This window comes from Pongo abelii, chromosome 7, assembly GCF_028885655.2.
Source record: "Pongo abelii isolate AG06213 chromosome 7, NHGRI_mPonAbe1-v2.0_pri, whole genome shotgun sequence".
NCBI classification, from domain to species: domain Eukaryota; kingdom Metazoa; phylum Chordata; class Mammalia; order Primates; family Hominidae; genus Pongo; species Pongo abelii.
Genome location: NC_071992.2, coordinates 27,084,834 through 27,107,571, shown reverse-complemented (window position 1 = coordinate 27,107,571; position 22,738 = coordinate 27,084,834). Strand labels below are relative to the sequence as shown.

Below are 22,738 nucleotides of genomic sequence, written 5' to 3'. Positions count from 1 at the left end.
TCATTTTTTGGAAAAAATTGGTTATAATCCACCATATTGATTTCATAATGTATTATTGGGGTGTGAGGCTCATAATATGAAAACCACTCTTGTTTATCCAATCTACAATGAAGGAAAGGATCAAGTGGAAATGGGGAGATCCTTTAGTTTGGAATTGTAGCACTGGAAGTAAAGGACAAAGGGAGAAGGGTGGGTCCACCCCTCCCTGCAAAAGAGATCCCACTAGGGCAATGAATGTGTTACCAACTTGCTTAACTTGAGGGACAGGAAGCAAGAAGTCTTCCAGGACTCTCTCCTTGAACTGGCTGGTAGGAAATACAGTCAATGGGATTTACACTATTACATTTAGGCACTGAGGTCAGAGAATTTGCTTTCAAATCCAAAGAAGAGCCATCAAAGAGAAAGCAAACTAGGTCTAGAGACAGCAGAGAGTAGAGGAGAGGGTCACATAGCACAATACAAAACTAGCAGACAGATCTCAAATGGAATTAAAAAGTGGATAATAAGTCATACCTTTTTAGATTTATTTTGGAGGGTATATCCTCTGTACCAACCTGTCAGAGCAAAAGAGAACACAAAATATTTTATGTTTTCTGGGATATCATAAAGGTATTAGCAATATACACTCTCGTGTTCTATTAGCAATACTGGGACGCAACAATTGACAGAGACAATTAACAGACAGTACATTAGAAGATGAATGTTTTAGTTTATTACACAATAAAAATCTAACTGTATTTTAGAGCTGTATTCTCTTAATAACAATCAGATTTAAAATTCACTTAGAACTTAGCCTCATCTCTACTCCTTTGGAGGAAGAATAGAACAACAGCAAAAAACAAACAAACAAACAAACAAAAAAGACAGCCCGTTTCTTATCACCCTAATACCTTACAGTCATTTAATAAATGTTTTTGCATGAATAAATATGGACTTTCATTGTATACATACTTTCTACATGTCACCTTATACTATTAAAATATATATTTTTAAATAACTTATATTAGCTGTAACTCTTCTGAGTTCCTGGGTTAAGAACCACTATTCTGGAAAAATTTTAAATTGAACTAGCAAACCTTATGAAGACAAATATTTGCAATTTAAAAATAATCCAAATAATGAAATAATAAAACGAAATTGTGTGCAATTCTTGGTAATGCTAAAAGCAACACACCTCCCCCGCCCCCCATAAAAAGATCTTATGTGTTTGCTTGCTGAGGCTTTAGGTAAAGGCTTTAACTTCTTTTTAAAAATTCCGACCAGGCATGGTGGCTCACACCTGTAATCCCAGCACTTTGGGAGGCTGAGGCAGGTGGATCATGAGGTCAGGAGTTCAAGACCAGCCTGGCCAACATGGTGAACCCCGTCTCTACTAAAAATATAAAAATTAGCCAGGCGTGGTGGTGTGCCCCTGTAATCCCAGCTACTCAGGAGGCTGAGGCAGAAGAATCTCTTGCACCTGGGAGGCGGAGGTTGCAGTGAGCCGAGATCACACCACTGCACTCCAACCTAGGCAACAGAGCGAGACTCTGTTTCCAAAAAAAAAAAATTCCAATAAAGGTACACACCCCTACAGATGTTTTCCAACCCTCTATCTTGTAGAGAGTAGACAATTTAATCTGTCCATAAACAGATTTTTTATATTAACTATTTGCTGAACATCTACTATAGGAAGTTCACTGTAATAATTTCCCTCATTCCCCACCTCCATCAACTAAAGCATCAGTGCGGTCATCTTGCCCAGGTAAACCATGTGGTATCAGGTTGGTGCAAAAGAAATTGCAGTTTTTGCCACTGAAAGTAACGGTACACACGTATAAGGTAGCCATATACACACAGTGAGTAGATGTAAATTGTAATTAAAACTTCTGGCATCTGCCAATAGGATCCTAGAACCCTCTTGTTATTTGTTCTACATGAAATCAACCAGAAAACAGACACAAACTCTATATCTATATCATGCATGTTACAGGTAGAAAACTGAACTTACCTTCTTTGGGCATATATTCAATAATATTTTCACAAATATTATTGTAAAAGTAATATTTCACAAATATTTTAAACTGTGGCATTCAGACATTGAAAGGATTTGCTACATTTTACAGGGAGGCATGGGGTACTATGCTGTGGAACTGTGGCTTGCATCAAGGCACATGGCTGACAAAAAGATATCTAAACAGGAAACACTTCCCCCGATTTAGGATGCAAAGGTGTAAGAGATTCAGGAATAAGAAGGATAGTAAGCTAAGCATTTCTCCCCAGGTCTCAAGGTCTGTACCCATCTGTATATACCTGCTTGGTTCTGTGAAAACATGAAAATGGGCTTTTGCATGAATAAATGGCTTCAAATTCACTCTGGGAAAAGGGCAGAGTGGGAGGGGGGCAGGCTGAGAAACAAGCTATTCATCTTTTCCAAGCAGTTTTCATCGTTCTGTGCCCTATAAAGCCAAGTTGTCACAATACAAACTTCATTCCACTTTCAAAGAAGAATTTATCTGTACTTTTGTAAACAGTATTTTGCACAGCCATTCATCACGGAATTATGCTTCCTAAGCCTGTCATTGTTGAAAAAACTTTTTTTTTAAACTCCTATGTCTTCTCTAGAATTGTGGTGTGTGTACAAGCCCTATCTAAAGGCACAAAATTATCATGCTGAATTTGTAAACATGAATGTTCATTTTCCTTGCATCAGGTATGAGAGAACAGATCTATCTCTGGAGTTTTAAGCATATACTGTCAGAACTCCATAAATTCAGTTTTAATAACTGCACAGAATATGGTAATAGTTCACAAGTATGTTTGCTCATTTCCACATTCCATACCTGGGTTGTCATACAAGCAAGAATCCAGTTTTCCAATTAATCCCGCGTATTTACAGTAAGACGATCATAATTAAATATAGCTTGCTATTAGGCTTAAGAAGGCATAATGCAAAGAGGTAGCTATGGGCATATCAGTAGCTGCAGTCGGTGGGTGGTGTGAACTGGTCAGCAGGATCTCAGATGCTTTCTTAAGTTATTACACCATTAAAATAAAGGGAATGGTGAGGGGATAATGAGTCCAGAGGGCCACTCTTGCCTACATTTAGGGGAAATGACAGTCACAAAAAGCAAGTTCATGGCAACCATGGTGAACACCAACTTATTCTATGCTGAGGGTTGCTCTTTCACTAGGTTCACAAGTCTTTTCTGCTTTCTTGGGATTGCTCTAATCCAGAATAAAAATCTGTCCTCTCCAATTGAAAATAATGGAGAGTTGCTAATTCCACTGTCAAAATTATTTACTTTATATATGGCTTCTCAAGTAATCTCTATCAGTAAGGACTCTCATCTGCTCCATTTCACTTCACCTATCCAAATGTCTCTGGCTCCTGCACACTTTCTGTCCAACAGATCCCTTCCCTGATTCTTCTCCTCACTACATGCAGTCATTCTACACATCTTTATTAAGCACTAACTAAGAACCGTGACGTAGTGGAAAGCAAGAGTTCACATGAAGATTACACTCTAATGTTAAAAATATACACAAGTAGAATGAGCTGAGATAATGACAGTACTAAGAGGAAGAAGTGCTCAAGGAGCGTAACAGGCAGAGAATGGTTGGTAACATGGCACATTATTTTAGATATGCTGACCAAGGACAGATTACTCTGAGAAGCTAAAAGGAATGAGCCATTAACAGATCTGGGCAAAGAAACTTCCAGACAGAAACAAATCAAGCAAGGAAGCTGTGAGGCGAGAGTAAGCCTGAAGTTCAAAGAGAGAAGAAAAATGTCATTGCCAGAGTTCAGCGCAAGAGACTGAGATGGGGAGAGGCAATAAGAAGATAGAGGAGGCCTGGTTCTCAACCCTGGGCACCCATGAGACCCACCAGGAACTTTTACAAATACTGATGCCTGGGCCAAACCACCAAATATTCTGATTTAAGTGGACTGGGGTGAGGCCCAGACTTAATGCTTCTAAAAAGGTCCCCTGGTGATGCTAATGTGTAGACAAGATTAATTACCAGACACAGGTATTACATGCCATGGAGATGGTGATGCTAATGTGTAGCCAAGATTAATTATCAGACACAGGTATTATAAGCCATGGAGAAATTCAAGTTTTATTCTAAGTACAGGAGGAAGCATTGGAGGGTTTCAAATGTCATCATGCCTTATGTTTTTTTTTTGTTGCTGTTTTTTGTTTTTTGAGACAGTCCTGCTCTGTCACCCAGGCTGGAGTGCAGTGGTGCAATCTTGGTTCACTGCAACCTCCTCCTCCCAGGTTCAAGAAATTCTCATGGTTCATCCTCCTCAGTAGTTGGGATTACAGAGGTGTGCCACCATGCCTAGCTTATTTTTTGTATTTTAAGTAGAGACACGGTTTCACCACGTTGGCCAGACTGGTCTTGAACTCCTGACCTCAATTGATCCACCCACCTCGGCCTCCCAAAGTGCTGGGATTACAGGCATGAGCCACTGTGCCTGGATGCCTTAGGCTTTTAAAAGAGCATCCTTGCCGCTATATGGGAATGGATTGTGGGATGTGAGGTGTAGTAGCAAGAGGAACACCAAAGGGGAGTGGTGGGTGCAGTGAAGAGGAGGAGAGATGAAAAAAATGTAGGATATATACATTTATGGGGTTTTTTTTGTTGTTTTTTTCTTGTGGCAGGATCTCACTCTGTCACTCAGACTGGAGTGCAGTGGCGCACTCATGGCTCACTGCAACCTCCACCACCCCAGCTCCATGGATCCCACCTCAGCACCCACCCCCGACCCGACCCCTGGTAGCTGGGACTACAGGTGCATGCCACCATGCCCGGCTATTTTTTGCATTTTTTATAGAGACGGCATCTCCCCATGCTGTCAGGCTGGTCTCGGACTCCTGGACTCAAGCGGTTCACCTGCCTAGACCTCCCAATGTGCTAGGATTATAGGCATGAGCCACCGCACCCAGACGCATGATATATATGAATCAACAGGAGTTGCTCATGATTTTGCTGGGGGTGGCCATGAATGGGGGAGTAAAGGCAAATTCTCAAAGGTATTTGTATCTTGGGCTTAAGCAAATAGCAGGACCGTAGTCTTTGGTATAAGAAGATTGAAGAAAGGAAAACCTTGGGGAATGGGAATCAGAACAGAATCAGGAGATGGATCCTGGCCCTTCTGCTCTCCCTCCTGGGCAGCTGAGTCCTGAGCCATGGGGTGGAGCAGAGTGACCTGGGCATTCTCAGTGGGGGAGGGTTACACATCCGCAGAAGTCCAGACTGGCATGGCATGTCAGAACCCCGGCGGAACGAGGTGGGCACTCGTGTAAGGGAGCAGACGGAGTGTCAGAGCCTAAGTGGGGCGAGGGGGTATCTGCACATAGGACTTGGGGGTGGTGCACTGGCCTTGGATATCTGAGCTAAAACGGGGTGAGGGGGGTGTTCCCATGGGAGACAGCATGCTAATGAGGATGAGTGATCAGTTACATACGAGGGAACTGATCAAATAGCTAAATCTATTAAAAATATGGGAAGCAAAAGAAAAAAAAATATGGGAAGCTAGGTTTCTTACTATTATAGAATGGAGTTATAAGCCCCAGAAGGGAAAAATCTCGAATGAACCCCATGCTGCCAGGTTGGGATTGAAGGTATCCACGTGAATTCATGACTTTTTATACATGTGGATCAGTCAAAATTAACAGGTATTAGTCTATATTTATACAAATGCATACTACCCCTAGCTCTGTTGAATTACCTAGTTAGTTCCTATTTTTCTGTCCCCAAGACAGATGATAAAGAGAGCTCTCAGAAAAAGAGCTATGTCACTGGGAAAGCACAACCAGTCCCAAACAAGGGAGGAGGACAGACGGTCCCATGAGGAATGAATCCAAGAAAAAAAAGGAACTGAGAAATGATCTTATTTGTCTCAACATATTAAAAGGCAGTCAATACTGTCAGCAACCTTGAGTATGAAACAGAGGTGCATTCACAGAGAATGAAGGAAAAAAGGAATTAGCTCTAGAAAAACATATTATTCAAGAAAGGAAATGTAATCAAGGTAAATCCCACAGCCTCTGCTGCTTATACTACATAGCCATAATAACCCAAATTCTAAGTGTTTAAAACTCAGGACGTGGAGGCAGGAGAATCACTTGAACCTGGAGGTGGGGGTTGCAGTTAGCTGAGATCGTGCCGCTGCATTCCAGCATGGGACACAGAACGAGACTCGGTCTCAAAAAAAAAAAAAAATTGTATCTATATTTGCTTTTCTATGAGGGATTAATGGGTATCTGCATCGTTGGTGGGGTGTACAGAAGAGTGAAATCCTTATCTTCCGTAGTAAGAAATGAATTTAGAAATGAAGAGATTTATTTCACAAAACATTGGCTGAAAGAGTTGAAAGACTTCTGAAAAAGTTGAAACTCCTCAGAATTCGAGAGGAGTTAAGAAGGGTCTCCTGTTTTCATTATAAACCTTGTAGAAATGGTCTTGATGTTTAAATTTATAAACATATATGACTGATAACATTTAAAAAAATATACAGCTGATAAACCCTGGTAGGCCAGAACTAGGCAAAGGCAAAATTATAGGGATACAAAACAGATGAGTAGTTGCCAAGTGCTCAGGGTGGCATGGGGATGACTGAAAAGGGACACGGGAGAACGTGGGGGCTGACAGAATGGTTCTGTAGCTTGACCACGGTTGTGTTTCATGATTGTATGCATTTGTCAAAACCTGCAGAATTGTACACTAAAAACGGTGAATTTTACTCTATGCAAATTATAACTCTAAAAAAAAAGACACAGTGAAATACTATCCACTCACTTCAATGGCTAAAGTTAAAAAGACTGACTGTGCCAATCACTGGTAAGGAGATGGAGCAACTGGAACTCTCTCCCATTGCTGGTGGTTTCTTATAAAGTTAAACATACACTTATCCTATGACCTGGCCACATCCTCACTCCAGTGCTTTATAAGAATGTTTGTGAACACTTTATTTTTAATAGTCAAAAGCTGGAATACATCAAAATGTACATCAATGGGAGTACTGACAGTGTTATATGTATATATTATTTACTATAACTATGATATATAATACATAATATAGTTATACTTGGCTATACACAGGAATGAACTATGGATGTGCAACATCATGGATGAACCCAAAAAGCATTACAATAAGTGAAAGAGCCCAAACACAACAGACACATCTAATTCCACTGATATGAAGTTGACTCACAGGTAAAACTAACTCGCAGTGATCTAAACCAGATTGGTGGCTGTTTACTCAGGGTGGGAACTGTGTGGATAAAGATACCAGGGAATTTTCTAGGGTAAGGGAAATGTGTTTTATCTTGATCAGAATGTTAGGTATACAAGCTGCATTCATTTGATAAAACACACTGAATTGTAAACCTAAGATGAGTGCCTTTTGTTGCATATAAATTTTACTGCACTTTTTTTAATATAAAAATTGACACTGTCAAATGAATATTACTCTATAAAGTAACCACCTCAAAGTAACACGGAATTGCGTTGCTGAAATATGACTGAATACTTTTGTTTGGAAATGCCTCTGAAACAAGTTTGAGTCACGTGTGAAAAAGCACAGAACTATTTCTCCATTACTTTACGCAGTATTTTGTCTTCCCAAAGACATTATTCATCTTAATTACTACTGCATGCTCCAAAATTCATTCTGAACAAGTTGTGCTATTTCCAGAAGTTCAATTGCAGATTGGAGATTAATTTCTCCAGTGGACAATTAGTTAACAGATGATAGGAAAGCAGGGTATTCAATGTCTCTGTGTCCTAAATCTTACTTAATAATGGAAAGAAAAAAAAATATATGTAAACACACAAGCATATAAACAAGAAAAGTAATTTCATATAGGGCTAAAAGTTATAAAGGAATAAAAGAGGCTAACCTGGGAAAGGCCAACTCCTGAGGATGGAGCTACTTTAGAAAACATGGTTAGAAAATTGTCTCTGGGCGTGGTGGCTCACATCTATAATTCCAGCACTTTGGGAGGCTGAGGTGGGAGACCAGCCTGGGGAACATAGCCAAAATCCTGTCTCCACAAAAAAACTAAAAATAAAACAACTAGCCAGGTGAAGTGGCGCACATTCATAGTCCTAGCTACTAGGGAAGCCAAGGTCAGAGGATCCCTTGAGCCCAGAAGTTGGAGGCTGCAGTCAGCTATGACCGCGCCACTGCACTCCAGCCTGGGCAACAGAGCAAGATCCCAAGAAAGAAAATTGTCTCTCTGAGGATGTACATTTAGGCTGAGGATTTACATTACTAATGTGGTCATTCATTGATTATACATGAAAACATTTATTGAACACCAGTGTGCCAGACATTGTCTTCAAGGAGGAAGGAAACAGATCTGTAAACAAATAACTAAATACAAAAGGGCTTTTAATGGTAATGCTTGTAGACTCTGGCACACAAAAGAGAAAGTCATGAATATGCTGAAGACTCAGAAGCAATTACTCAGAGGGACTCATGATTTCCCAACAAGGAAAGCATCATTTAGATGCTGAAATTATGGAGTTTTATAAAATCTCTCCCTACTTTCTGATCACAAGATAAATTAGTTTTACCCCACATACACACATAGAAGATCAACAAATTATTTTTAACCTCTGAGGAATTAAAGGTAAGAAGGAGACAAGGAGCTATGTTTCTATACACCTGCATTGTGTGTGTGTTTGCGGGGATTGGGGAGGGTGGGTCCCAGAGAAGGAGCAGGTGCTAAATCCTGTTGTTTTTCCTTTAAGTGTTGCTGGTCTGGTATCACGCTGGATAAAACACAGTTAATGAGGCCAAGGGCAAAGGCTCCATCCCCTGTGGGCCAGGTAAACTTGTCAGGTTTCCACGGGCATATCCTGTCCTCCCATCCCCAGTGAGTTGTCCCTCCAATAGAAGCTGATTGTCTCTTGGGAAGCCAGTGAGCAGAAACAGCTGGGTGCAAACTCGTCACAGGACAGACAAAGGGCTGGGTCTAAAATCCTTCCTTACAGACAGTGGCTGCACCTCTCCCTGTGCGCAGCACACTCACCGCCTTCCTGAGCCTCAGGTCTCAAGATGTCCAAACTCCACATGCATCTCACTGGGGCTTTTGAAAATAAGTTCAAAGGCAGAAAGTCAAGGGATGCAAAGATGGTAAAAGATGATTCTATTCTTTTATACTTCTTGGTGAGACAAATGAGTCTTCCAGGTTAACCATCTGAGCTCAATTTTGTGGATTTGAGATAGCCAGATATCGGAAAGAACTCAGAGCTCACTAAAATATAACAACCTTACTTAAAACAAAGGAGGCCAGGTGCGGTGGCTCACACCTGTAATCCCACCACTTTGGGAGGCCAAGGCAAGAGGATCTCTTGAGGACAGGAGTTCAAGACCAGCCTGGGCAACATAGTGAGACCTTGTCTCTAAAAAAGAATTTTTTAAATCAGCCAGGCGTGGTGATGCATGCCTGTAGTCCCAACTACTCAGGAAGCTGAGGCGGGAGGATCACTTGAGCTCAGGAAGTTGAGGCTGCAGTAAGCCATGATGGTGCCACTGTGTTCTAGCCTAGGCGATACAGCAAAACTGCCTCTTAAAAAATAAAATAAAAAGTAAATAAATTAATTAAATAAAGAAAACATAGTTAAGGAATGAAAAGGTTTGTCCCATGTCACCCAGCTACTTACTACCTAAGCTGGGGATACAAACACAGGCCTCCTACCTGCCAGCTCATTGCTTTCCCTTATACCAAGCTGGCCCACAGCCCTTCTGGGGCACAGTAGACAGGACACTTTCTCAAGGCGCCACCCCTCAGGTCAGGTGAGCTTGGCCATGGAATTCTATCAGTATAAAACATACACGCATAGGCACACCATCTAAGTGAAAAACGAGATAAGTCTTTTGGCTTTATTTATTCATTCATGCATTCATTCATTTATTCATTCTTTGAGACAGAATCTCGCTCTGTCACCCAGACTGGAGTACAGCGGCATGATTTCACCTCACTGCAACCTCCGCCCCCCCCAGGCTCAAGCAATTCTCCTGCCTCAGCATCCTGAGTAGCTGGGATTACAGGCATGCACCACCATGCCCAGCTAATTTTTGTATTTTTAGTGGAGACAGGATTTCACCATATTGGCCAGGCTGGTCTTAAACTCCTGACCTCAAGTGATCCACTCACCTCAGCCTCCCAAAGTGCTGGGATTACAAGCGTGAGCCACTGTGTCCGGTCTATTTAATTTTTTTAATGATCAAAACAGGGAACTGTCCTTCGCAGTGCCAGGCATGCAGCAGGCACTGAGTAAACATCTGATGAATATAGCAATGAGAAAGGCGGGTGTTCTTGAGCCACTGGCTAGGTATAGAATAGACTGCTGTAAGGAATATGCAATGAAACATGCACCCACAAGACACACTTGGACAGCAGGGTCTGAGTGACCCTTCTTTGTTCTCCTGGGATCCCATGCCCAGTGGGCACAGACAGGCAGGGCTAACGCACCCTGCCTATGAGGCCAGAATGTCCAGAATAGAAGAGCCACTGCTTCTTTATAAAGAGAACTTGTCTGACACCAAAAGGCCTGGTTCTCCATCCTAGCTCCACAGTAACCAGCTCTGGGGGACTCCACTTCTTCCCTTGTCAATTTTAAGTAATTAGAGTTTCAATCTCTTAAATTTCCTTCCACAAAAACATTACAATATTTTTAGTCTTGTTACCCCATAACATCTGTAGCAAAGAATGCCAAGAAGGTTTCTTCTGGTTGCCTATCATAGAGGGTGATGGCAGAGATTTCTATTTGAAACCAGCAAATACCTTCTGAGACAAGTAGAGAGACCTGGTCCAGGCAGTGAGAGGCGAGGAAGAGGACCAAATCACAGTCAGCAAAATAGAGAGATGATATATCCAAATTTTCACTGCAAAACAAGGAAACCTCCCTCTGTGCCTTCACAGAGCCAAGGAAGCTCACTGAGAGGAAGGAAATAACACTTCCTGTAGCCTGGACAACATCATCTACTTTTTGGCCAATTCCCTTTATATTTTCTGGACGTGGCTTTTCTTTCTTTCCTTTTTAAAGCAAAGTAATCTCGCCAGCGGTTAGTCCTTCTTGCTAAAAGTCTAACTTTCCTCTTCTGTGATGCATTTCTCCAACTTATCCAACCAGTCAAGAAAGCTGAGACGACAGGAGGTAGCACGTGGTTTTATCAGTAGGAGCAATGAATTTGCTGCAACTCAACTCTTATGTTGGTTTTGTTATCATCAGCATGAGTTTGAAAGACGAACGAGAGAGAGGTACAATTAATCAACTGAGATATATTTAATGAGGTCCACTTTTTATAAAGAGTTATGCTACAGGCTATGGGACCTCAAGGAGTTTGAGAGTATAACCCCAATCCCTGATCCTCTTCAGGACAGCGACAAGACCACTGGGTAAGAGTGGCAAGTTTGTGTGCCAAGAGCTGTGGAGGGGAGCTAAGTTCAGAAAGAGCTCACTGCAATACAGACACATTTGAGGTGCTGCTAAACTTTTCAGGTGGCTGTTTCAAAAGCAAAACAACCCTATCCCCTTTGGAAAACTTTATGTCATGTCCAAAGTGTAAACGTCATTTGCTGAAGGGCTGCACGCTGTGGAAAGAACAATATACTAGGATTCCACAGGATCCCGGTGGGAATCACAGCTCTGCCATTTAATAGCTGCATGAATTTCTTCAAGTTTCTTAACCTAAATCTCCACATTGATTAAAAGAGCATCAATTACTCTGGTCTCCCAGGATTGTAAGAACTGAGAGGCAGTACATGAAAGGCCGTAGCTCGATGCCTGGCACAGAGAGGGATGTAAAATGTCAGACACAGAAGGTATCCAATGGCACAGTTCAGGGACCATCTGCAGTGCTTAGGGCTGTCTTCTGGTTCCTGTGCTGCTGACTGTGGGGAGCTCTATATTGGAGTTCTTTTTTACTTATTTTTTTGAAGAATGTGTCTGTGCTCCTCAAAAAGAGCAGAACCTCTCTCAACTACTTAAATTACTGCCAACAACCAAAGCTGAGACACACAAAACAGCTAGAATACCATGCTAGGGGTGTCCAGACTGCAGTACCTGATATGAAGACATAATTTTATTTTCCAACATGATAACATCCCTACTCCGAGAAAATGGTAGAAATGATGACTTTAGAAGAAAGAGGACCAAAAAAAAAAAAAAAAAAAGTCAAGAAGAAACAATTTGAGTGATAGAAAAACCCTAAGACTGTGGCTAGAATAATCGAGAAATGGCACTGGGTAGCCAGGGCCTTGGCAGAGACCAAATGGGGCCAAACTCAAAAGTTACCAAAATTGGTTATCTAAGGCCTGATTAAACATTTAGTGTCAGCAATGAAAGTGACACTAAGAAAAAAGTTCACCCTTTGTATCTTTCAATTCCAACTATAACAGACTCTTTTTTTTTTTTTTTTTTTTTTGAGATGGAGATTTGCTCTGTCGACCAGGCTGCAGTGCAGTGGTACGATATTGGCTCACTGCAACCTCTGCCTCCCCAGTTCAAGTGATTCTCTTGCCTCAGTCTCCTGAGTAGCTAGGACTACAGGCACATGCCACCATGCCCAGCTAATTTTTGTATTTTTAGTAGAGATGGGTTTTCGCCATGTTGGCCAGGCTGGTCTTGAACTCCTAACCTCAAGTGATCCACCCACCTCAGCCTCCCAAAGTGTTGGGATTACAGACTTGAGCCATTGCACCCGGCCTGTAACAGATTCTTAAACTGGCATTGGTGAAAACTAAACAAGCATTCAAGGTTAGTAACATAATACTCATTGTTCCTGCCATTTAGAAGATTAACCAAATTGCTAGATATAGTTGTTTAAAATCCTATATTCCTATTGCCAAAGTGAAACACACACACACATATTTAATATTCTTGGTTGCAGGACAAACATTAGGAACAGATACACAGAATATAATAGTAAGACTAAGAATCTTTCTGTAACTAGAAACTTTCCTGTGTTGCCTTGTCCATTCTTATTTGTAGCTTGAATTATACATGGAGATGAGACAAGGAAGAGAAGTGAAGTTTTCATGGGTTTCTAAGACCCATCAATAAAACACAAGTTTTTTAGGCAGTCTGTTTCCTGCTACTATGACCATTTCTGTTGAATCATTCAACTCTATGGGTGAAACAGAATGGGTGTACTCAAGCACAGAGTTAATATTTATGACACAGAAGTCTCCTTATATGCTTAAAAATTTTTAATAGCCTTTAATTTGTAGAGCAATTTTAGGTCCACAGCAAAACTGAGCAGAAGGTACAGAAAGTTTTCATATACCTCTTGTCCCCTGACAAGACATCCCTGCTATCAACATACCCCACCAGAGTGGTACATTTATTGCAATCAAACCTACACTGACACATCATTATCACCCGAAGTCCATAGGTTACACTGGGGTCCACTGTTGGTGTTGTGCATTCTATGGGTATGGACAAATGTATAATGACATGATTCCACCATTACAGTATCATACAGAGTAGATTTACTGCTCTAAAAATTCCCTGTGCTCTACCTCTTCATCCCTCCTTCCCTCTAACCCCTGGCAACCACGAATCTTTTTACCATCTCCATAGTTTTTCCTTATCCAGAATGTCATATAGTTGGAATCATATGGATTGACTCTTTTTACTTAGTAACGTGCATATCTATGTCTTTTTATGGCTTGACAACTCACTTCTTTTTAGCACTGAATAATACTCCATTGTCTGGATGTACCGCTTTGTTTATCCATTCACCTACTGAAGGACATCTTATTTACTCCCACATTTTGGCAATTATGAATAAAGCTGCTACAAACATCTATGTGCATGCTTTTGTGTGGGTATACGTTTTCAACTCCTTTGGTTAAATACCAAGGACAGAAATTGCTGCATTGTGTGATGAGAGTGTGTTTAGCTTTCTAAGATGCTAACAAACTGTCTCCCAAAGTGGCTGTACCATTTTGCATTCCCATCAGCAATGAATGAGAGTTCCTGTTGCTCCACATCCTTGTCAGCATTTGGTGTTGTCAGTGTTCTGGAGTTTGGCCATTTTAATAGGTGCATAGTAGTATCTCATTGCTTTAATTTTCAATTCTATAATGATATATGATGCTGAATATCTTTTCACACACTTATATGCCATATGGATATATATCTTCCTTGGTGAGGTTTCTGTGAAGGTCTTTGCCCATGTTTTAAGTGGGTTGTTTTCTTATGGTTGGATTTTAACACTCTTTACACGTTTTAGATAATAGTCCCTTATCAAATGTCTTTTTTTTTTTTTTTTTTAGACACAGTCTTACTTTGTTGCCAGGCTGGAGTGCAGTGGCGCGATCTTGGCTCACTGCAACCTCTGCCCCCCAGGTTCAAGCGATTCTCCTGCCTCAGCCTCCCAAGTAGCTGGGATTACAGGTGCCCACCACCATGCCCGGCTAATTTTTGGCATTTTTAGTAGAGATGGGGTTTCACCATGTTGGCCAGGATGGTCTCTATCTCTTGACCTCATGATCCGCCTGCCTTGGCCTCCCAAAATGCTGGGATTACAGGTGTGAGCCACTGTGCCCAGCCTCAAATTTCTCTTTTACAAATACTTTCTTCCATACTGTAGCTTAACTTCTCATTCTCTTGACTTTATCTTTCGCAGAGCAGAAGTTTTAAATTTTAATAAAGTCCAGTTTATCACTTATTTCTTTCATGTAACTGTGTTTTCAGTGTTATATCTAAAAAGTTACCCCCGTATCCAAAGTCATTTACATTTCTCCATGTTATTATATTCTAAGAGTTTTATACCTTTATATTTTACATTTAGGTCTAGAATTCATCTTGACTTATTTTTTGTCAAGGGTGAAAGGTCTGTGTCTAAATTCTTATTTCGGCATGTGGTTGTCAGGTTGTTCCAGCACAATTTGTTAAAAAGACTATCTTTTCTCTATTGTATTGCCTTTGTTCTTTGTCAAAGGTCAGCTGACTATATTTGTGTGGGTCTATTTGTGAGCTCTCTGTTCTGTTCAGTAGATTTGTTTGTCTAGTGTTCTGCCAATACCACAGTCTTGATTACTATAGCTTTTATAGTAAGTTGTGAAATCAGGTAGTGTCAGTCCTCCAACTTTGTTCTTCAACGTCATGTTGGTTGTTCTGAGTCCTTTGCCTCTCCACATAACTTTAGAATCCATCTGTTGATATCCACAAAATAACTGTCTGGGATTTTAATTGGGATTGCATTGAATCTATAAATCAACTTCACAAGAACTGACATTTTGACATTGAGTCTCCCTACCCATGAACATGGGATAGCTTCCATTTATTTCGTATTTCGAATTCTTTCATCAATATATGCTTTTAAAGATAATAAATGACTCATATTACTACGGACAAAGCAGAGGCATATATTTAACTTTTTTTTCCAGATATAAGCAAGAAGAGAAATACGATCATTTGCCCTCAATTTTAAACCTTCCTCTAAGTCTTTCTCCTTACACTAATCCTTAACTGAGGCTTAGCCAGCCCAACAGTGATGTTATATGGAGATAATCTAACGCATTTTTTAAAAAATAAAGGTTATGCACCAAATAATGTGAATGCTACAGCAATCAGCGGTGTGAAGACAGCTGTGAGCAGGTATGTGTGTGCATGGGATGGAAGGACTCTGCTCGCATTTCAACCCCTTGATCCAACCAAGATCTGTTGTGGTCCAAAATCTGTGGAATGCTAAAAGCTCCTGGGAACATTCCTCCAGAGTACTCCCAAAAGCATATTTGCTTTCAGACTGAGTTTGCCTCCTTAGGTGCATGGGAGCTGCCCAAATAGGTAATTCCAAGTACTTACTCATGACAGAATAACTGAATGAAGGTACCACTCAGGAAACAGTTCTGAACTCTACAACAGAAAATTCCATATATGCCTATACTTGAATCATGTACATTTTTAAAGATGGAATTTTAGGGCTGGTGGTTCATACCTGCAATCCCAGCACTTTGGGAGGCCAAGGTGGGCAGATCACATGAGGCCAGGAGTTTGAGGCCAGCCTAGCCAACATGGCAAAACCACATCTCTACTAAAAATTAGCTGGGTGTGATGGCATGTGCCTGTAATCCCAGCTACTCGGGAGGCTGAGGCATGAAAATTGCTTGAACCCAGGAGGCAGAGGTTGTAGTGAGCCAAGATTGCACCACTGCACTCCAGCCTGGGACACAGGGTACACTCTGTCTCAAAAAAATAAATAAAGATGGAATTTTAGAATTTTAGAAGCATATTGAAACGTACCTGAAAAGGAACAATAGGAGAAGGCATTCGCTTTTTTTAAAGATTAAATCTGAGATAAGACTTTTCACTGACACTCCTTTTAATTAATTTCTCTGGTAAACACCCTCCTACTGCCACACATATCTTTTGAAAAACACATCTCAGGAACATATGTCACCAGCAGTAGTAGCTCACAAGCTGTACTTATGGTAAAGGTCAAACAGATGTGGGAAGTGACCAAGCACACTCAACAAAATGCCACATGGCCTTATCTGCTTTCCAGGCTAATGCCAAAATGTTTGCACGTGGCGTCATAAAATCCAAGCTGTTAGGCTCACTGCCATTTATGTATGTGAAAGGCAGTATTTCTGTACCTAGATCGTGGAGACTATATAGATTTTGAATTACAATAAACTTTCAATTATTTTAATTAGCGGGTAACAAAAGTAAACAGAAGTTACAAATACCTTGGACACCCCTATTGAAGCTTATACCCAGTAAACTTTTATACATTCTATTAAGAACTGATTTTTACAGCAATTTTGAATCTTTTGTCTCTCTCTTGGCTTCTGACCACTGTGCATGGATGACCAAGTAGAGAAAGAAACAAGTAGAAAGGAGGAACAATAAAGAGATTCCAGTGTTACAAAATTAATTGTCATAGAGCATAGCAGAATGTGACAATCAGACAGATATTCTCAAAACGTTAGATACCATACTGTATCATAATCCAATGCAGGGTTCCTATTACCACATCTCTAAAGGATGATGATTAAGCCTCTGTTTGAAAAAAATCTTTTAAAAGCACTCTTTTTTTTTTTTTTTTTTGAGATAGAATCTTGCTGTGTCACCCAGGTTGGAGTGCAATGGCACGCATGATCTCAGCTCACTGCAACCTCTGCCTCCCGGGTTCAAGCGATTCTTGTGCCTCAGTCTCCTAAGTAGCTGGGATTATGGGTGCATACCACCATGCCGGGCTAATTTTTGTATCTTTAGTAGAGACAGGGTTTTGCCATGTTGGCCAGACTGGTCTCAAACTCCTGGCCTCATGTGATCTGCCTGCCTCAGCCTCCTAAAGTACTGGGACTGCAGGCGTGAGCCACCACACCCAGCCCACTCTCTTCTTTTTTATATCTCTGTTAGAAAGTTTTGGCAAACATGCAGACAAAATTCATTGCCATGTAACTTACCTGTCATAACACCGCCCACTGTCCCTACTCACAAAGGCCTGTTTTATAAAAATGAGATTCAAAACACATACAGCTCCAGTCTTAATTCATTTTTATTCCTTTTCATATTAGAGGGAAGCAGATTTTTTGGTTAAAGTGCATGCAAAACCTGGACTCCTTCTATACAGAAGAAATAACATGGGTGTTCTGGGGAACTCCTATACATATACAAACGCTTCTTTTTGTTTATTTAACTTTTCAGGTTTGCCTATTTCCTCTGGTTCCAGTCCAAGCACTTGTGCTATCCTTTGAGTCTTTACAAATTGCCCTGAAATAATATGTGCTGTACCTGCCTCTGTACAGTTCAGCTCACCTTGGAGACATCTCATTGTGTCTGTTCCAACAGCGGTCAATTGTGTTGTATTTACCCCGGAAATCACTGCTAAAACCAGCACACCAGCCACCCCTTCTCGTGAGCTTGTGAGTGGTTTATGGAGCAGAAAAAGAGTTAATCGATGGATATGAATTAAACACAGGAAACCAGCACTAGAGGAACCTCAGACTCCAGGCCTAAAACCACTTGTGACTGGAGTGACGTTAATCACAGGAGAGGGGAGCTCCATGGTAACAGGATGCTGAACCTGACACATACAAGGTACTGTGCACTTTTCAAAGCACTTACATTTGATCACTCTTGACTCAAAAAGTGACTCCAATTTAGATGAAATGTCCTTGTCACAAAGACGGCTGCAATGTCTTGCCCAGGGCCAGTCAATCTAGACAAGGACAAAACCACCAACCTACAATAGTCTTCCCTCTCCCTCTCCATCGCTGTCCTCCACCTCTGGCCTCTGCAATATCACCCTCTTCTCCCCATAGCATTTGTAAGCACATATCTGAATTGTTTTGTTTACTTACTTTGTTTACTTGTTTTTGTCTATCCCTCCAATGTAAACCCTATGAGAGCAAGAACTTGCATTTTGTCACTTAAGAGACCACAGAGTACCCAGAACATTTCTCATGCTCAATAAATGTACTTGGCACATACTTGGTGCTCAGCAAATGTTGAATGAATAAATGACCTCACGGCCGGGCATCTCCAGAAGTCACTGCACTTTCTGCCATGGATCTGGGGTGGAAAGGAACGTTCACAGTAATAAACAGATACCTCGCTGCCAAATACATTCCACAGTAAAAGAAGCAAAGACACAGAAATGACTGTGGGCTGGCCAGTGCCAAAGATGAAGAAAGGCAAGAATGCTCGCTTCAGTCCTTAAGGAATTCTGTTTCCTGATAAACTCTCTAAAGACAAGTAATTCCTGGAGACCTGTAATGGATGAGCAGCAGATTAGCTTCTCAGTCAATTCTGCTTCTTTCCTTCGTTTAATAACAAATGAAGTTCAGGGGCAAGGCCAGAGAGTCAAATGAGTGAAAAAAGATGATGGATAGAAGCTCGCTCATCCGGACTCTCTGGTCGCCTGTTTTGGAGCCAAAGCTCAATCAGTCTGGCAGTTCCTCAAAACATTAAACATTGAGTTACCCTATGACCCAGCAATTCCACTCCTAAGTACCTACCCAAGAGAGATGAAAACATATATCCACATAAAAACTTGCACGCAAATGTTTGCAGCAGTATTATTCACAGTAGCTGAAACATCTAAACAACCCAAATGTCCATCAACTGATGTATGAATAAAATATAGTGTACCTACACAATACACATTACTCAGCAATGAAAAGAGATGAAGTTGGGCCGGGTGCAGTGGCTCATGCCTATAATCCCAACATATTGGGACACTTGGCCCTTGGGAGGCCAAGGCAGGAGAACTGCCTGAGCCCAGGATTTCGAGACCAACCTCAGCAACATAGTGAGACCCTGTCTCTACAAAGAATAAAAATTTAACTGGGTGTAGCAGTGTGCACCTATATTCCCAGCTACCTGGGAGGCTGGAGTAGGAGGATTCCTTGAGCCCAGGAGGTCAAGGCTGCAGTGAGCCGTGATCATGCCACTGCACTCCAGCCTGAGCAACAGAGCAAGACCCTGACTCTTTAAAAAAAAAAAAAAAAAGAGAGAGAGAGAGCGAGAGAGATGAAGTCCTGACACCAAATGAAGGCAGCCAGTCACAAAAGACCACATATTGTGTGATTCCACTTATATGAAATGAATTCGAAGCTGCCTAGAGCCAGGGGAGGCATGACTACTGATGGGTACAGAGCTTCTTTATGGGATGATGAAAGTGTTCTGAAAGTAGATAGTGATGATATTTGCCCAACCCTCTGCATAGTGAACTTAGTAAATATCCATTGAATTGTATACTTTAAATAAGTAAATTGATTGGTATTTGAATTATATCTCAAGAAAGCTGTTATTTAAGAACAAACAAAAAACCCACAAGGCCAGGCACGATGGCTCACGCCTATAATCCCTACACTCTGGGAGGCCAAGGTGGAAGGATCGCTAAGGGCCGGGAGTTCCAGAACAGCTAGGGCAACACAGCAAGGCTTCACCTCTCCTAAAAAATTAAAAACATTAGCCAGGCATGGTGGCATGTACCAGCAGTCTCCACTACTCAAGAGGCTGAAGCAGGAGCATCCTTTGAGTCCAAAAGGTCAAGGCTACAGTGAGCTGTTATTATGCCACTGCATTCCAGCCTGGGGGACAGCAAGACCGTGTCTCTAAAAAAAAGATAAATAAAATAAAAACAAAAACTTCAGCAATAACTAAATCCTCCTATAATCGCAGAGGACTGAAAAACATTAGCACCCCCTGTATTTCCCTCATAGAGAAGGAACAGCACCTCTGCCTTGTAATATCCAGGGTTTTGTGGAGGTGACCCCTGACCCCCTTACTCTCTACACCAGCTTGCCTTGGTCTCCTATTTTACCTTCATCATTCAATAGATTGTTGCTGAGCACCTGCTGTATACCAGGAGCTAGGGAGGCACAGGCTCTGCAGATGAAGAAGGAGCAGGCTTTGCCTTCAAGGAGCCAATACTTTCTGAAATTTTTTAGCCAACCACACGGCAGGAAACAGAAAAAGGAGAATCAAAAATAGTATTCTGTCCTGGGCGGTGGGCAGAAAAAACGTTTCATGTCTGGGTGGATTCATGTCCACGCTGGAAAAACACACACAGATCTGGTATGCAGACATCTCGAGGGCAGGGTGGGGCAGAGTGCAGAGGGAGCGCCCCGAAGTCAGCTCCGACAGGAAGCTGGAAGACACGAATCCCGGGGCCACAATACAGTGCCAGTGTCACCCTTCAGTTCCACCCGGCAGGACTGTCGGTGTTTTCATTGTGTTTATTTTTCTAAAGTTAAGAGGGACTAGGAGAGGAGGGGTAGAAGACAAGGGATTACTCAGCATTCCCATCGCATTTCATGTTTGCAAAGCACTCCTGCCCTTGCCTCGAGCTGCCTTAAATAATAAAGGAATTTGAGAATCAAGCCAAGAACTCTAAGTGCTTAGCAGATACAAGGACCTATCATGGAACATCTGGCAAGGTAGGCACGATTTTAAAAATTAATCCCAGAAAATAAACACTATTGAAAAATATAATCCAATATAGTAATCTCTCTGTCAAGCTGACCTGCCACTTGGTGGTTAATGAACTCGGTAAGCTCACAGTGCAGGCTCAAGTATTCTCAATCTCCCTCCCCTTCACACCTTGACATGTGCTTACTTTTAAAGAACAGGCACTGACATCCTTTGAGATGAAAAAGTTCTACGGCTGACGCAGCAAAAATGTTATGGTAGCAATTAAGAAAAGCGGTTTCTTGCTGGCAGGACTACAGCATCCGGATCATCATAACTGAAGAAATTAACCATTTTTGTGGGACTGTCAAATGGGCCAGCACATCCTACAAGCATATCGTAGTGTGAGCTGTAATATACTAGAAGCACTGTGGGTTTTGGACTGTTTGGACTCAAGTGCATGGTATTTGAAATGAATGTATCTGTGTTTATATTTATATTCAACTAAGCTCAGTGACCCCCTTAGCTTGGTCCATAGGGATGCTGTCTTGAGGAATGTTCACAGGCCAACTGGAGAACTCTTGGTAAAGTAGAAATAGTGAGCACACTTAAAAGTACTTTTTTTTTTCTTTTTGAGACAGGGTCTCACTCTGTTGCCCAGGCTGGAGTGCAGTGATGTGGTCAGCTCACTGCAACCTCTGCCTCCCCGGCTCAAGCAATCCTCCCACCTTAGCCTTCCAAGTAGCTGAGACTACAGGTCCATGTCACCATGCTTGGCTAAGTTTTAAATTTTTTGTAGAGACGAGGTCTCACTATGTTACCCAGGCTGGTCTTGAACTTTAGGCCTCAAGGGATCCTCCCATCTCAGCCTACCAAAGTGCTGGGATTACAGGAGTGAGCCACTGCACTCATCCTTAAAATTACTATTGATATGAACCCTAACAGGAAAAAGTGTTTCAATTAACTATTTCTTAGAAATACGCTGAGGTCACATAAAAGTGAAAAAAAAAACTTTGAAGAAATATTTTAAAGGTATCAACTGAGCCAGGTGCTATGGCTAATGCCTACAATTCCAACACTTTGGAAGGCTGAGGCAGGAGGATCACTTGAGGCCAGGAGTTTGGGATCAGCCTGAGCAACTTGGTGAGACCTTGTCTCCATTAAAATAAATAAATAAATTAGCTGGGTGTGGTGGCACAGGCCTATAATCCCAGCTACTTGGGAGACTGAGGCAAGAGGACAGCTTGAGCCCAGGAGCTCAAGGCTGCAGTGAGTTATGATCACACTACTGTACTCCAGCTAGGGTGACAGAGCAAGGCCCTGTCTCAAAGAAAAAAAAACAAAAAACAAAAGACATTACCTACTTTATTTCAGACCAAGTCTCCATTCTTCCCTCCCACACGCTGTAGGACAATTAGAAAAGCTTGACAAAACAACACACACAAATATATACACTGCCCCACCCTGCCCCCACCACACACACACACACACACACACACACACACACACACACACACACGAACTAACATGGCAGTGAAGAATTACCAGGTCAAAATCTGAAAAAGACCAAAACCTAAAAAGACCAACCCAGCATCTGGGGCTGCTTTCTGCTTGGGGCATCCATCTGCTGATTTAAGAAAGAATTCCTGACCAGGTGCGGTGGCTCACGCCTATAATCCCAACACTTTGGGAGGCCGAGGCGGGCGGATCACCTGAGGTCAGGAGTTGGCCAGGAGACCAGCCTGGCCAACATGGGGAAACCCCGTCTCTAATAAAAATACAAAATTTAGCCACGCATGGTGGTGGGTGCCTGTAATCCCAGCTACACAGGAGGCTGAGGCAGAAGAATCACTTGAAC

The 22,738-nt window shown here is 41.7% G+C and overlaps 1 protein-coding gene across 4 annotated transcripts in view; it reads right to left on the bottom strand.

Annotated features, from left to right (window-relative positions):
* DOCK5 (dedicator of cytokinesis 5) overlaps positions 1-22,738 on the bottom strand; it is a 243,927-nt gene that overhangs the window by 159,929 nt on the left and 61,260 nt on the right. For all 4 annotated transcript variants that reach the window (XR_002915986.3, XM_024250911.3, XM_024250913.3 and 1 more), the window contains exon 3: positions 514-554. Coding sequence is in view for 3 of the 4 variants with exons in the window: in XM_024250911.3 (XP_024106679.3) it covers positions 514-554 (41 nt within the window). In the remaining variant the exon portion in view is untranslated. The remainder of the gene's footprint in view (positions 1-513; positions 555-22,738) is intronic.